At 46.8% G+C, this 15,859-nt stretch overlaps 1 protein-coding gene across 1 annotated transcript; it reads left to right on the top strand.

Moving 5' to 3' along the window:
• The first annotated feature begins 144 nt into the window (after window positions 1–144).
• LIPG (lipase G, endothelial type) lies at window positions 145–10,355 on the top strand. Its single transcript, XM_033011159.2, has 10 exons — window positions 145–286; window positions 443–639; window positions 1,437–1,616; window positions 2,254–2,365; window positions 3,522–3,746; window positions 4,203–4,445; window positions 4,949–5,069; window positions 5,627–5,845; window positions 6,763–6,855; window positions 8,449–10,355. Exons 1-10 carry the CDS (start codon window positions 190–192, stop codon window positions 8,468–8,470), a joined length of 1,509 nt encoding a protein of 502 aa, XP_032867050.2. The 5' UTR covers window positions 145–189; the 3' UTR covers window positions 8,471–10,355.
• The last annotated feature ends 5,504 nt before the right edge of the window (window positions 10,356–15,859 follow it).

Genomic DNA, 15,859 nt, shown 5'->3' with positions numbered 1-15,859 from the left:
GCCCCTTCCATTCAAGCCTCCGGGAGGGCGTGACCAATGGGAGAAGCTCGGCGGGCCGGCCCCGCCCACTCCCCGCCCCATCGGGCCACGAGCACCGCCCCGGCGCGGCCCCTTAAAGCGGCCCCGCCGCCCGCGGAGCCCCGCTGCCGCCCGCCCGTCTGTCCGTCCGTCCGTCCATCCGTCCGAGCGATGAGAGGGCTCTCCCTCCTGCTGTGCATCGCCGCGACCTGTTGCGCCGCGGCGTGGGGCGCTCCGCCGGCCGCGGGGGCTGCGCGGCTGGGAGGAGGTGAGCGAGCGCGGCGCCCACGCGGGACGGGGTCGGGGTGCGTGGAGCCGGTTTCCCCTCTCCCCAAGCGGGGCTGGAAGCCCGGCGGCGGGCCCAGGGTGGCGGGGGAGAGGGGGGTGGGCTTCGCTGAGCCCTTCCTCCTCCGCCCGTTTGCAGATGCCACCATCGCCGAGCTGCTGGAGGACACGCGGGAGCGGGCGCCGGCACCGAAGCCACAGGTGAAGTTCAACCTCCGCTCCTCGCCCGACACCGAGGAGGACGGCTGCGCTCTCACCGTGGGCCGCCACGAGTGTCTGGAGGGCTGCGGGTTCAACGCGACGGCCAAAACCTTCTTCATCATCCACGGCTGGACGGTAAGTACGGAGGGGATGCACAGCCCTCGGGGATGCTTGGCGCCCGCTCTGCCCGCTTAGAGAGAGCCAGTGGTCCACGCCTCCAGAACATGAGGGATTTGGGACAGCTTTTCATGTTTTGGGTGCTCTGGCCTCTCAGTAGCTGCACCTGAGGTCTCTGGGGCAAAGCGATGTGGGTCGTGCTGTGAAACCACCCAGCTCATTCACAACTGCTCAAGATCGCTTCGTATCTCAGTAACATGAACACGGCACAGGGAAAACGAGATTTTTTTCCCTAAAATCCAACCGACCACTGTGAAGGTGGCACTTGGCTTGACACACACACAGACTTTCTGTAACTTCAGCAGTGCGTCCCCAGCCTTCACTTCTCCTATGTGGTCTCCTTGATAAACAGAGGGGCAGGCAGACTTTATCAAGCTTTTTCTCCTTCATTCGATGTGTCTGAGCTTGTGGCAGTAGGAGACTTAAAACCTCTACTGGGGATTATGCAGATGGAAGTGCCAGGACTGGAAAATAATTTTGCAATCCATCAGAATTTCTGAAACACTCAAGAAGAAGAGCGATAAGGTGGCATGTAACAAATGCCTCTCCCCTCTGCCTTAAAAGGCAAGGTGGCTAATTACATCCAGAGTCTCTCAAAACCTGTTTTTCTTACACCATTAGTGCAGTGCTGAGAGGTAGTGGGGTTTGCAGAGGAGCTTATAGCTGGAGCAGAATATGTAAATGATATACAAATAACTGTGAATGTGTCTTCGTGGCCCTGTGAGCTGGAAACTAACACCTGAAATTCTTTCTAGATGAGTGGCATGTTTGAAACCTGGCTGGGCAGCTTGGTATCCGCTCTTCGGGAGAGGGAGAAGGATGCCAACGTGGTCGTGGTGGATTGGCTCTCGCTTGCCCACCAGCTCTACACGGACGCGGTGAACAACACCCGGATTGTCGGAAAAAGCATAGCAAGGCTGCTTGACTGGTTACAGGTAACGTGAGTTAAGGACAGTCTCTGTTGTAATGCTCCGCGGGGGACTGTTGCACAAGGGAACCAGCTCCAACGCTCACAAGCGGGGAGGGCTCTGGTGTAATCCCCCCCACCCAAGGCTTGGTGGGGTGATGGCTCGCAGCTCAGGCGCTACATGCTGCGGTGCTTTCCTGGGGGGTGATGCTTTGCAGCGTGCTCGGGTCAAGGGGTGGTGCAGTGGATTTCGAGTTTAGGAGCCCTTCCTGCTGTCCGAGCAATGTGAGCTTAGGAGCTGGGCATTCAAAGTCATCATTGGCTTGGCAAGAGGCTGGAGAAGAAGGCCCATGGTGCTACGCTTAGTATTTTAGTCCATGGCCAGTCCTGAGGTCCGCTGGCAGCTCCCTGGGGGAGGGCTGCTCCAGAGGCTGCTTCAACAAAGAATACTGCAATTGGGGTTGAAAGCTGCGTACTGTGCTTGGGGTCAAGCCATAAGTGCCATCCAAACCGTTCAACCTTGTGCTCGTTGTGACGAAATAAAGAATGAAGCATGCTTGTCTGCCCCCTCCCTCCAATCTCTTCTTGGAATTGGACTTCACTCCTGCGGATAGGAGCGGTGCCACATGCCCTGAAAGACATTATCTTATCTTTTTTCCCTGCAGGAGGACCCGCTCTTCCAGCTTGAGAACGTCCACCTGATCGGGTACAGCCTGGGCGCCCACGTCGCCGGCTTTGCTGGTAACCACGTCCATGGGACAATAGGCAGAATTACAGGCAAGTGGCTTTTTAAGCAGTCTCCTACCTTTCCGTAGCAGCAGTGAGTTTCCCCGAAGAGGCTCGTTTCCTGTATTGCCGTGATGTTGTTTTGGTCTTGCTTATTCGAAATGACAAGTTTCCTACCTGCGGTGGCAGTGGGGAGCATGGGTCCCTTCACGTGAGAAAGTATCTTAATTTTGAACCCCAAATGTAGGGGGGGTTGGATGAAAAACCTTTCAGAGGACAACTTAATCTTGAGTATATTTGAAGCTAAGTGTGGGCTCAAAACAAGTCCAGCTCAAGCTCTTACTATCATCCTAAGCCTCTGAATTATACTGGTTTTGTAATTGTAACCCATAAACAAATGGAACTGAGAGCTATTGGGTGCCATTTGTCCCATGGAATGTTTGTTTTTAAAAAAAAAAAACAAAACAAAAAAAAAAAAAAAAATCCAACCCCTCATTCTGAAAATATCTTGAAAAGTTCTTCTGACTCCAGAGGAAAGTTAATTTCAATATGTGAGAACTTAGGATATAGTACCAAGGGGTTGCGTTAAGCATTCAAATGTGACACTGACAGTAAGAATTCCTCAGAGCCTAGCAATAAATATGTGTATTTAGTTAAGCAGAAAACTTGCCTAACAGTCAAGTTGGAATGGCTCAGGAGCACAGTTACAGGCTGGAGGTGACGCTTAGCTGTTAACAGAACATCCCAAACCCATCATGGGCTCTCAGATGCAGGGATTACCTGGCTGCTGCTTAAACTTGTATTAATCCCTCCATAAATCCAGTCTGAAAATAGACAAAACGTTGCTGAGGCAGCTTTGGCTACCAGCAGTCTCTCTGGCGTGCTAGACCTCTTCTGGTGTTCAGTCATCTGCTACCTCTTGAAGTATCTCTTCGCTAGGACCTAGCAAAGACTCATTGCTTCCAACAGGGAGGCTGAAACCATCACTGCAGAGCAGACTGGTGCTACTACTGGGGCATATTGCACCAAAAGCGATACGGGACATCTTTATTTCTTTCCTCAATGAACCCATGGTGAAGAGATCTTGGGGAACAGTCTGCATAGCACCTGATTAGGAGAGCTGCCAGCAGCAGCTTCCTGGTTATATATTCCGTATGAAATAACCCAATTTCTTACCTGGCGTCTTACGTACTGTCTCTAACACCAGGTTTGGATCCGGCTGGCCCAATGTTTGAAGGAGTGGACCCTAGCAAGCGCCTCTCCCCCGATGATGCTAACTTTGTGGATGTCCTTCACACCTACACAAGGGAAACACTAGGTGTTAGCATTGGGATCCAGATGCCTGTAGGCCACGTTGACATCTACCCCAATGGGGGAGACTTCCAGCCTGGCTGCGGTTTAAGTGATGTCTTGGGAGCAATTGCCTATGGGAGTAAGTTTTCATTACTTATTTTGCCTCTGGTCAGCATAGACACCTTAAAAATACACTTGGGTTGATGCTGGGTGATGATCAGATTTACAAGAGCAGAGAAAACCATTTTTTCCTTCTAAACTGCCTGTACTACTGGAGATAGTTGCTAGAAACTAGACCTGTTTTTAAATTCTGAAGTACAGTGTTCTCGCTCTAGCACATGGTCATAAACTATGGTTGTCTTATGCTGGGTCTAGAATCCTCTTTAAAGCTCTCTTCATGGCAGAGATTAAGTGAACAATCCCCTTCAAGTGTCATCCACTAACCTCTTGAATTGCTACTGTTTGAAAAATGTTCAAGCTTGGCCATGCTCAACTCATGTTGAGCTACAAAGAGGCATAGCTTACGATATCTTACCAGCTGCTGTGGTGACAAATGCTTAAACAAAAGGTATCCCTTGCAACCCTGCTTCTCTAGCAATTGGTGAAGTCGTTAAATGTGAACACGAGCGGTCTGTGCACCTCTTCGTGGACTCCCTTGTGAACCAAGATAAACAAAGCTTCGCGTTTCAATGTACCGATTCCAGTCGTTTCAAGAAGGGCATCTGCCTGAGCTGCCGGAAGAACCGCTGCAGTGGCATTGGCTACAATGCCAGGAAAATACGGAACAAAAGAAACAGCAAGATGTACTTAAAAACAAGAGCTGACATGCCATTCAAAGGTACGCTTAGCCTCTTAGAAAGTGCATAATCTCATCCGTAAGAGCAGACTCCCAGAGTCAACGTTGGAAAAGATGTAGAGGTGGAAGAGTAGCATCACTTCAAAGCAGCACTGCACCAGTCTTTTGCTGTTACCTGGCTGCATTGCTGTCCTGTGGCATTACTGTGCTTCTTCCTGCGTGTAAAATAATCAACAGGACTCTGGCCATAAAGACACACTGCCTTTTGGGCAGGACTACGGTTTATACATGTCATACTTGCAAGACCACCCCAACCTTAGAGCAGTGTAAGGTTTGGGGAGCCCTCCCAGGGTGGATCTGCTGTTGTGGTTGTGTAAATGTCAATTCTGTAATCAGTAGAGGCGGGAGAAAGTGATCGATGATGTGTCAGTAATGAAAGGGTCCGTCCTTTGCTGGCCAATGCTATTTCACAGAGAGCCATGCTGAGCAATGTTGCTTCTCAACAGAGTTCATTGCATCTGTGCTCTCTCCTTGTTTCTCTCCAGTCTACCATTACCAGATGAAAATGCATGTCTTCAGCTACACGGGCTTGGGAGAGGCTGATCCCACTTTCTCTGTCACCCTTCATGGCACCAATGGAGACTCTGAACCTCTCTCTTTAGAAATGTAAGTAAGCTGGCCTGTTGTGTTTACCCAAGTAAGAAGACCACTGGGACTAGACAAGGTGTCATCATTCTTTTTCCTCTGGTAACGCTAGCACCACACCTGAGCCCAGCAGCCCCACTTCACTATTCAAAACACTTTTCATCCGGTAACTTGGTTATTTACTTCTAAGAGAACAATTTGATGTGTCCGGTCTTCTACATATTAGCCTTCACATCAACTTGTTGAAGTACTTCGCTTTGCTTTTCCCCTCTACCATTTGGATATAGTCTTTAAGCACCCCTATCTCTGGAGGCCTTTTGTTGACCTCCTCTAGCCTCTCCCAGAAGAAACACAAGGCATGAAAGTCACCCTTAAGCCGAGCCAAATACATGATGCATTGTGTTGAACCAGCTATCCAAGCTCACTTTCTTTAGTGTAATCAGTAATTAACTGGTGACAGTTGAACGTGGAGCACTTGATAAGCTGCAAAGGGCTCTGTTTAACTTCTTGCATGGAATGAATGAGCACCTGGCATGCTTCCATAAGGAAGAAATGTTGAGTCTCTGCTTGTTTTTCAGGCTTGATCAAATTGGCCTAAATGCTACTAACACCTTCCTGGTCTATACTGAAGAGGACATGGGTGAACTTCTGAAAATAAAGCTCACCTGGGAGGGAACATCTCAATCATGGTATGATCTATGGAAAGAGCTGAAGAGCTACTGGTATCGGCCTGTGAAGGCTTCCCAGGAACTGCATATCAGACGTATACGTGTGAAATCTGGGGAAACCCAGCAGAGGTAATAATTGTGTTATACTGCATGTGAGCTGACTCTAAAATTAAATCAAAAGGAGAAATATTCAGAATCTAGCAAGAAAAGCTGGGGGTTTAGGTTTAGCTGGTATCCTGGACTGTCTTTCATTTTTAGTGGTACCAGCTAATGCTCCCTCATGGTGTAGGAGAGTGGGTTACTTGCCAGCATGAGGTTGCAAACCAGGCTTTAAGCAAAACTAGTCACTGCAGATGAGATCTGGGGTGTTGCTTTGCTTTATTTAGATATTGTGACACTGTCTTGCCTGCCCTGGGGACTAAACTAGCCTACTTCAAGACAGTTTAGGTAGTACCTGAAGGGTTAAAGTACTGACAGTGACAAAAATATTGAAACATAGGTGGGCATGGCTATTATTTACAGGCATAGTGTGCTGATTTGGCACAAGCAGCTAGACCTCAATCTGCAACTGATAACATGGTGACACCAACTCCTTAAGCACTCTGTTGCTCCTTCTGGGATCTCAGTAATCGGAAAGCTACCTAAGCAACCAAGAAGAAGCTGCCAAGCATGTAGCACTTGCACTCCCAAATCTTGTCCTGCTGAAGGTAACCCAGATCTGTCAAAGAACAACAGATGATATTGACAATTTCTCACATCTCTCAGAGCTTTAAATAAGCATCACCTATCACTTGTAAAGTATTCTGCACCCTAGTTCCTACAGACTGTGAAACATAGGGGTACTAGAAGCAAAGATCCCCAGATAAAGTATTAAGGTAGGAAATAAAACAGTCATTTGACAGGCTAGTGGTCTATCAAGATGCTCCAGAGGAAGGATGTCAGATCAAACAACTTGTCCTAGAATTAGCTGCAGTCGATATTACATGTTATTTGTTATTCATGGAGACAACAGGTGCCTTCTCTTGACTTCTGGTTGCTCCTCCTAGGTTTGCTTTCTGTGTGGAGGATTCCCAGCTCACCCGTATAACTCCTGGTAAAGAGCTCTGGTTTGTGAAGTGCACAGAGGAATGGCAAAAAAGGTAGGGATAATCAGCTAAGAGAAATCCTGTCTGATGTGCTAGGACTGTGCTAGGATGAGTGGAGCCTTTTTTTGTTTAGACTTCTGGAACCTCTTTATTTCAAAAAATGTTAGTAAATTCTACCCCAAGATTCCCAGCTGTTAGACTTAATTTCATGCATGCCTTAACTATCACTAACTAGGTGATGATATCCTCACTTCTGATCTTGGTTTGCCATCTTGTTCCTTTACATGCTTACGACCAAATTGGTATAACACACTCCTTGGGCCTCTTGTGGTAGATGCTAAAAATGAGGTCTTACCAATACCCAAGATTCATGCAATAGTGGAGAGCTAATTAGAGGCATCTATTAACTGCCCTGTAAAACAGAGGAAAGCTGGGAATGCAAGGGATTGCCTCAAAAATCATTTCAGCCTGGTAGAAGATTTTGAGATGCCAATAAATCTCTCAACTAAAGTCTGAGCTCAGATGCGTAGGCAAGACACAGCTGAGGACTTGCCATGGCATTATAGTACTGACTCCTACCTCTTCATCTCCGGCTATGCTAATTTCTTCTAGTTCAGGAGGGTGCAAACTCATCCGTTGCCAGAGCATCTCAGCCCTGCTTAACCTCTGGGGGACTTTCCAGACACCTAGGATCAGTCCTCAGAGCATGACTTCCAGCAAGGCTGGTCCCAGCAGTGATGGCTTGGTTGCTTCAGGCTGCCTCTAGTCATGTTCCGAACGAATCACTGTTCCTTTGGCTAAATGACAGTCTCCTTCAGGTGAAGCCCACCCTTCTGGCCTGGCTTAAATTTCAATTTGTAAACTCAGAGTGCTTTGTCGCTTCTAAACCAGAGACAAACTGCTTGTTAGGGCTAGCAAAGCCCTGTGGAAGTTGTGCTTTGCACAGTCCTCTTGGGTGGCTGAGCTCAGCTCAGAAATGGGAGCTGGTACCGTTCCAGGCTTGGCAGAAACCAGCAAGCTGTGCTACATACAGTAGCACACAATTCTGTGAATGAAACCCCTGTGCAAAAGCTTGTTGGTCTGCCACAGGCCTTGAAAGATCAAGTAAATATTCCTGCAGGTACAATAAAAGGCTGTTCCGATATGCTACTCAGTAACCCCCATAAAACAGAATTGCTGGCAGATGTGCCCTTCCTGCTTAGTCATGGAGCACAGCTTTTGCACAAAGCAGAGGAGCAGATCTGAGCTACAATGTGCTATGGTTCCTAGGAAATGATCCTTCCTCCCAGAGATCACAAGCAGTTACCTGCTGTCCAGCTCTCCATTCCTGCCAAGTCACCGGACAATTATAGTTCCCTTCTTGGACACTGAGCCTGCAAACATCTGTCCACCCTGAATGGACCTGAACAGGCAGAGTCTAGTGTCAAGACCTGCAATTTCTGTTCACATCCTGCTTGCATGCATAATGTCTGCTTCAGGCCCTCACTGAGTAGCTACTGAGCAAAGTGCTGCTTTGACAGAATAAAATACCGACCTGTACTGTCTAAACCTGTTCTTATTGTCCCAGAGTTCCTCAGGACTTCTTTTTTTACTGCTGTTGGCTTCTGCACTCAACTTGATATTATTTTTCCTTTCTGCTTTTCCCAGATCTGTGTCAAATTTGCTCTGAAGACTTCTCTAAAGACTCACAACTGAGCAACCTAGATGCGTGATGACCACACAGGTGGCAAGATGCTCTGGTAAAAATTTGGCTTGGTAGCACTTAACTAGCTCTTCAGGACAAAACATTTTGGGTCAGATGCAAGAAACTGAGGAGCAATTGATGGACCGTGGTCCTAGACCTAGAATAACTAAAACTACCTTCTCCCTTCCCCAGGGAGTCTGGTTTGTGCATTTAACCTTACTTTGACCTGTTACACGCTGCATTTCCTGCCCTGCTCCTATTAACCAGGACTACGGATGAGATGTTCACTGATCTAGACCTCAGCAATGATCTTCTGGTCTGCCTGCCAGGGGAGCTGAGAAGATAACCATGCTAACTACCCATCAGACTGCTGGTGACAGAGCTGCCAAGAGCAAATTAGCATCTAGCGTAGGAGTTACCGTGGGTCCAAAAGCACTATGGGCTGTGGGGAGAGGAGACCAGCACAGGTCAAGTGTGTGGGGTTGTTCAGGGGAGGAATGGGAATAAGCACAATGCCACTTAACTTCAAGTTGTCCTTTGCTTGCCTTAAATAATCTGTTCTGTGTCTGTCTGATGCTGAAATGTCTCTATTACCTTACAAGAAGGTAGCACGCCGCCCTCCCTGTACGTGGGGCAGAACATGGTGCAGAGAGAGGTGGTGTTGGCAGCTGCTGCTTGCTCCCCAGTCAGTGTCTGCAGCGAGGCCGCCCGGTCCCATGTATTGATCTCTTCATAAGAGGGAAATGGCAGCTGCCCTTCTACTGACTGGGGGGAGGAGAAAGGGGATCAACTATACTGCTTCAGGAGAGCTTTGCACCAGTCCTTTTAACTACTGAGAATGTGTTCACCTCTGCTCAGATGCTGTTGTAGTACCCGTGCATGATTAAGACCTTATTTTTGTGCAAAGTATTTAACTGAGCCAACCAGACGACATCCTACCCTCATTGCCACAACATCCCAGTTGGATTCCCTGGTGCCGAGTGAACTTGGCTTGGCTCTGAGTTTGACAGACTCTACCACTGTCCTGTTTGCTACAGCAGAGTGGACCTTGTCAGAGGTGAACTAGATTTATTATTTTTTTTTTTATTTTTGGAAGGAGACTTGGTGTAACAACTCTTGAACCTTTGACATGCAAAAAGGCAATCTCAAAAAATGGTGTTGCCAGATGGTTGCACTGAGTTCTGAAGACTTAGCAAGTCTTTCTGAGGCCTGCAATTCTCTGAGTTTTTGTAGAGCTTCAATCCAACCAAAGCAAGCACATTTGGAGATATTTTTTTTTCCCATGGTTTTATGCAAAGGCTTCAATAACTGAAGCCTTTGGTAAGTATCTGTGACTTGTCACCATGCCATACTTAGAGTGGTTTCAAAGCCCTATTTGTATATTGTGGTTTTTGTATGACTTAAAGCATAATTTATTTCTCATATTGTACATATGTAAAGTTTTAAACAGTTTGGTTTTGAGTAACAGTTTTTATAAGCCTCAAGACAAAAAATAAAGGGCTTTGTAAAAATCAGTGAAGTCCTATTGTATTGAGTCTGGCTGAGATGGAGTTAATTTGTCCCTATAGCAGTGCTGTGCTTTGCAGTGGTAGCTAGAAAGGCATTGAGAACACGCCATGGAGCATCAAGGCTGTCTCCCCGACACCACCCATAGGCTGGGCGTGGGCAAGATCTTGGGAGGGGACCAAGCCAGGATAGCTGACCAAAGGGATATTCCATACCATATGAACTCTGCTCAACAAGAAGAGCTGAGGAAAAGGAAGGGGAGGGGGGCAATTTGTTTTTGTTGTCTGAAGCAACTGCTGTGCATACTGAAGGCCTGCTTCCTGGGAAGTGGCTGGACGTCACCTGCTGCTGGGAAGTAGACAATAAAATCTTCTGGCTTCCTTTGCTTTATTGAACTGTCCTTATCTCAACCCATGAGTCGTTAGTTTATATTTTCTCTCCCCTGTCCTGCTGAGGAGGGGGAATGATAGAGCGGCTTTGGTGAGCGCCTGGCACCCAGCCCAGGTCAACCCACCCCACTTCTTATTGACCTACCACAAGCTTCCACCTGCCTTGCCAGAACAGCAGCCTATGGCCATCTCGTCCTTCTCCTGCGGGTCGCTGAGACCAGCAGAAAGAGGATGGGAAGGCAGAGCAGCAGCCGGGTGGGTGCTGGCAAGTAGGTGCCCACAGCCAGCACCCTCCTTCCAAGTCCTCTCCAGGTCACCAAGGAGCCTTGTTCCTTCCACCCACACACCACCCAGTGCCTTCAGGAATGGGGCAAAGTCACTCCATGTCCACTCCTGCGTCGTAGCTCTCGAGATGCCCATCATACATCACAGGTTTACTCCAAGCTTTAGCCTGAGAGCAGCAACATGATTCCAACAGTGCCCAAGGGATCATCTTTTTTTGGCAGACTGAATATTACAAAATAAAAATCCCTCTCTGGGTAGCAGTAGGGGGTATTTTTGTTTGCCTATTTCCCCACAATGGCTATAAGACACGATCAGCAGGGGAGACTACCAAAAACATTAAGCTTTCCTTCCCACCCTGTTTTCTTTCAGACATAGCAATACCACTACTGCTTTTGGCTGCGGGAAAGCAAGATTTTGTGTTACTTGCTCACTATGGATATATTGCAGTGAACACAGTGGACTCTGGAGAGACCACTGCTGCTGTTGCAGTCTAGCCAGGATGAGTTAGGACAAACTCCTTCTTCTTTGTTAATTTCCTGCATGAATGCTTTTTTACTCCATTAAATGTGTCTTTTTTTTTTTTTTTTTTTCCCTCCGAAATGCTTCACCTCTGCCTGACTTCAACAGCTAGCCCACTGGTGAATACTTTCAAGAAAACTTACCCAAATCTGATCACTAACTGCATTTTCCTGGCTTTTCCCAGCAGCCACACCATCAAATTTACAAAAACCTCTCACTGTGCTCTGCCTATGCCTGACACAAATTGGTGGCACAAATCCAGCAGCAAGAGAAGGACTTTGCAAACAAAGTAAATACCTCCAAGCTGTGGAAGATTTACATGAAATTACTTAGTTAACCTTTTCCTATTTAAAGCCCTGGACCATAAGGAAAAATACCTTTGTAGATTTAGCACAGGGATGGGGAGACTGTTTGATGCTTGCAGGGCCCCCAGTTATTCTGCACCCCAGAACTGGAGTTTTTTTCCAATGTGTTCCTGGGGGACACACTAATACCAGGAGTCATCCCCAGACACCTTGGACTAATTTTTTGCATGCCACCCCTTGGATCCAGCTGCAGTGCAAGGGCTGGTGCCTCTTGGAGGGTGATTCTTCTGCAAGGACAAGCAGGTGCTGGCCCCTTTCACGTCCAGCTGCACTCTACAAGGGAAAGGGTGAAGAATATAAGCTGACAAGGGAGGAGGAAGAGGCTGCAGCTCTTACACATCCATGGGCATCCCCTCTAGGTGCCTGGCTCTTCACACAGCAAATACGGGCTCTCAAATGCCTCTTTCCAGAGGCTAAGATCACACCTCCTGGCACATCAGCATGCATCCCTGCACAGCTCCCTTAGTTCTGAGCTTGGCTGCACAACAGACAAGTGAAAAAAAAATCAGTGGGGCTTTTTTTTTTTTTTTAAGTCTGTAGCGAATTTAGGATCAACACAGCAGACACATCCCAAATCTGTGTCAGTCAGGGCTGAGGCTGCAGGCTGGACCTGCCGTGGGGCTGACCCCATACTCTCAGGCACCTGGCATCCCTCCCCCTCCCCCAGGCTTTTTCAGGATCGCTGTTGCACAGCCACTCCATTCAGCCCCACGAGTCAGGTCCCACCAAAGGTCAGGCTATGTCTCCGCAGGAACAATACACCTCGCATGGGGAATGCTTTACAACCCTCCGAGCCCCCCGCCCGGGGCTGCCCCAGCTCCAGCATCCGAGTGCAGGCACCAGCAATTAGGCAGCTCCACCAGGTACACCCCAGCACCCCCGCTTCTGAAGGGAAGTTGAACACAAAATCCGTTTTGAGTTTGCTTCTCCCTCATTTCCCAGTGCAACACCACCCCTTCCTTTGGCCGGTGCTGTAAGGTGGGTCAGCAGAAGTCCCTGACATGGGAGGTACCAGCTGCCTCACAGAGGCAGTTTTCAAGCTACAAAAATCTGGGCAGAATAAATTCACCATAACAGCTGTGCTCAGGAAGAGAAAAAACAGCCGGCCCTTTTGGGAAAAAGGACAGCACATTCTTTGCTGGCTTCCTGTGCTGAAATAACGAGGCAGCCCTGAAAAGCAGATACAGATTTTCAACAGTCCCCAAAAGCAGCCTCACTGAAAGATGACCATGACTATTCAAGAAACCCAAGATGTTGCTCCTCAGCCCATGATAACGCCTTGTAATTTTATGCCTGTTCAAATGTTAACATTCCAACATAAATTATACAGCTCGTTGCCTTCCTAGAGATCCAGTCCAGCCCAGCAGCAAACACAAAGAATCTGGCAACTTCTGCAAATCCATGCAAAAGTATCAGGAGACCTCATGCTGCCCAGAGGGATGGGTAAAGCAGCTCGACCCCAACCTGACCCAAGTTTAAAACAAAATTCAGATCATTTTTTATTGCTCACTTATTGGATTTTCCTATCTCTGTCCTTTCTGTTCTAAGTTTTTTTCAGCTGTTTCACAAAGCTTTAGGATGTTTATGGCAAACCGAATGAAGAAGACACAAAGTGCAAACATTCAGAATCTTCTTCTTCTGACCTGACTTGTAATAAGATTGAACAATGAAGAAAAGGGACCAATAAAATAAGGCTCTCCAGGCCATGCTGTTCCACTTCTCCTAGCCAGCTAATTACTGCAAACAGGCAAACCAGCTCAAAGTAAGAAATGACACAAGACTTGGAGCAAACCTTAAGATAAATCTGGTTTAATTTTTTTTTCCTCCCTTCGATATGGCTTTCTATATCCTGTTTTTGGCTGAAAACAGATGTATCCTACCGAATTATGAAGAGAAAGGCCACATTCAGCCTAGCTGCAGCTAAGCAAGTATAACTGAAACAGTCTTACTCCCATGCCATAAAATCTGCAGATGTTAATGAGAAGAAGATCTTTGCTCTGCAGATCTCTGTGAAACAGCCAAATCTGTCAGTTCTTTGAATAACCCATTGAAGAAACACCCATGGAAATGCTGGATTATATATTATTCATGCATTGCAATGGAGGGAATTTCCAATGACAGGTCTCAAAATATCAGTTGGTTAATAAAGCTTGAAATTTCTCTCTGAATTCCAGAATTGTGGATCTAGCTAGTTTACAGATGATTAAGGTTATTCAAAAAGTTTGCTGCTCTCTATACAAAGAGTTTTTTAGTGTTGACTTTATTGTTGAGGAGCACAAATCCACATGATAGTCATCACTAATCTGCACTGCTGTGAATAGCATCAGATCACAAACCAAGGAAGCCTGGGAGTGACAGCAGCACAACTCTCCTTTCTGTGATCAGGCAAGTTTGCAATCCTCAATGCATTTATATGCAAATAACTAAAACACAAACACAACAAAAATCAACCGATGGCACAAGATTAACAGCTTTGCCTTAGTTCTCCACAGTGACAGAGACAAACCCCAGATGCCTCGAACCCTGGATAGCTTCTCAACATGCACACCAGAAGGGTGTATGGTCTTCTCTTCTGAGTGGTTTTCATGCACAGAAAAATAGTTGAAGAGTTTCTTTTGCTTGCTGAAGCTTTCTTCTATTTGTTCAGTCTGGTCTAAGATGGTCTACACCCCCATTCCCATACAGTATGACAGAAGATGAAGGAAAATAAAAATTAAAAGGGAGAGAAGGACATTGCTCATGGCTGTTATGGTAGAACATCCATTCTCAGGAAAACAGCAGCACGTTTACACACTGTACGTATTTGCCTTAATCATTTCTGCAAGCAAAGCCAAAGCTGCAAAAGCAGGGACACAGCTTTTCTGAGAGCTGTGTCTGCAGAGTTTCCTCCCGGCCGAGAAGGCGGCCGCCCGAGTCCTTGTCTGAAGAGCTCTGGCCAGCAGCTTCCACACAAGCTCAGGTTCACCCGCGGGGACACTGCTCGGTCAGACACACGCACCGAGCACAGCTAAGCACGTGCACAAGTCTTCCAGCCGGATTCCCTTTGAAATCTGCAGGAGTTTTTCCTCGGGCTTCAGCAGAGGTTTGGTGGGTTTCAACCTGGGGAGAGGTGCTGGTCCAGGAAGGTGACAGAAGCTGACCTGCTGGGGAAATGCCTAGGTGAGGAGCACACCCTGCACTTTGCAAGACTGCTTACAGAAGGCATAAATTTAGAAAAAATAAACTTCATATGCATTTTTGTCCTGTTTTTTCTTCCCATCATCCTCAGTTACTGACCCAAATTCCTGTCTGAAGTCCAAGCAACAAGCTGCTTCCAAGACAGCTCCAGTAACAACATCAAATCCCTGACCTAGACCAATTCCGTGTTTTGGCCAACAGCTACTTAACAGGACATGATGAACTTTATAGCTAGTGCATCTTTACAAAGCTGAGCCAAAAGAACCTCCAGTCTTTCAGTTTGATCCAAAGATCTTCAATCAACTTTTGCTGCTTTGTAATGGGATTTTAGTGTTCTTTAAAGTTTCTTCCCCTTCCCAACTGGAAGACTATGACAGATAAGTGGAGAACTTATCTGCCAACTATGTGGGAGAAGCAGTGAACCTGATTGTATAAGTAAAATGCTGTTAAAAGAAAAAAAATACAAACACAGAAAAAAAAAAAAGAGTAAAAAACCCAACTCATCAATGTTTCCTTTTCTTCTAGCCCTATTACAAGTTATTCAGTAGGGGGGGAGGCGAGGACAAAAAAATCAAATAGATTTATGATATTTAAATAGATACTATCTCCTTAAGTTAATAATCATTAATACTGGGAATAACTAGGACAGGAGAAAATAACCAGAAAAATGTTTCCACTCTCCCACATATACTAAAATTGCGTGTTAAAAAAAAAAAAAAAAACAAAACAAACAAAAAAACAACAAAAAAACCACATTTTGAAGACCATTTTAATACAAATCACATCATATACAGGCCACTGGAGCCAAAGCTGAGCTCTGCTGCTCACCATTAGTTTCCAGAAACTATATAGAAGAAAATTTGTTTAGTTAATTCCACATAATCACAACTCCTCTGACTTTGCAGCTTGTGAAAGTCAACCTGTACCCATGTTTCTGCAACTGTTTCCTGGTGTTGGCTCCCACTCACAAGTCTCAGCCTCTTCCCAGTAGACCCATACCAGTGTTCCTCATTGATTTTTCTGCCAAGCTTTAGAAGAATTGGCCCCTTACACGCCTGCCTATTTGGAGAAACAGCGAGCCCACGCCGGTCCTCCAAAGTCTCAATATCTGCACCCAAATATTAGCTGGAGAA

The sequence above is a fragment of the Tyto alba genome, unplaced genomic scaffold, assembly GCF_018691265.1.
Source record: "Tyto alba isolate M040663 unplaced genomic scaffold, T.alba_DEE_v4.0 Super-Scaffold_42, whole genome shotgun sequence".
Lineage (NCBI taxonomy): Eukaryota > Metazoa > Chordata > Aves > Strigiformes > Tytonidae > Tyto > Tyto alba.
The sequence above is the reverse complement of the archived record's forward strand: the minus strand, read 5'-3'. Positions and strand labels throughout refer to the sequence as shown.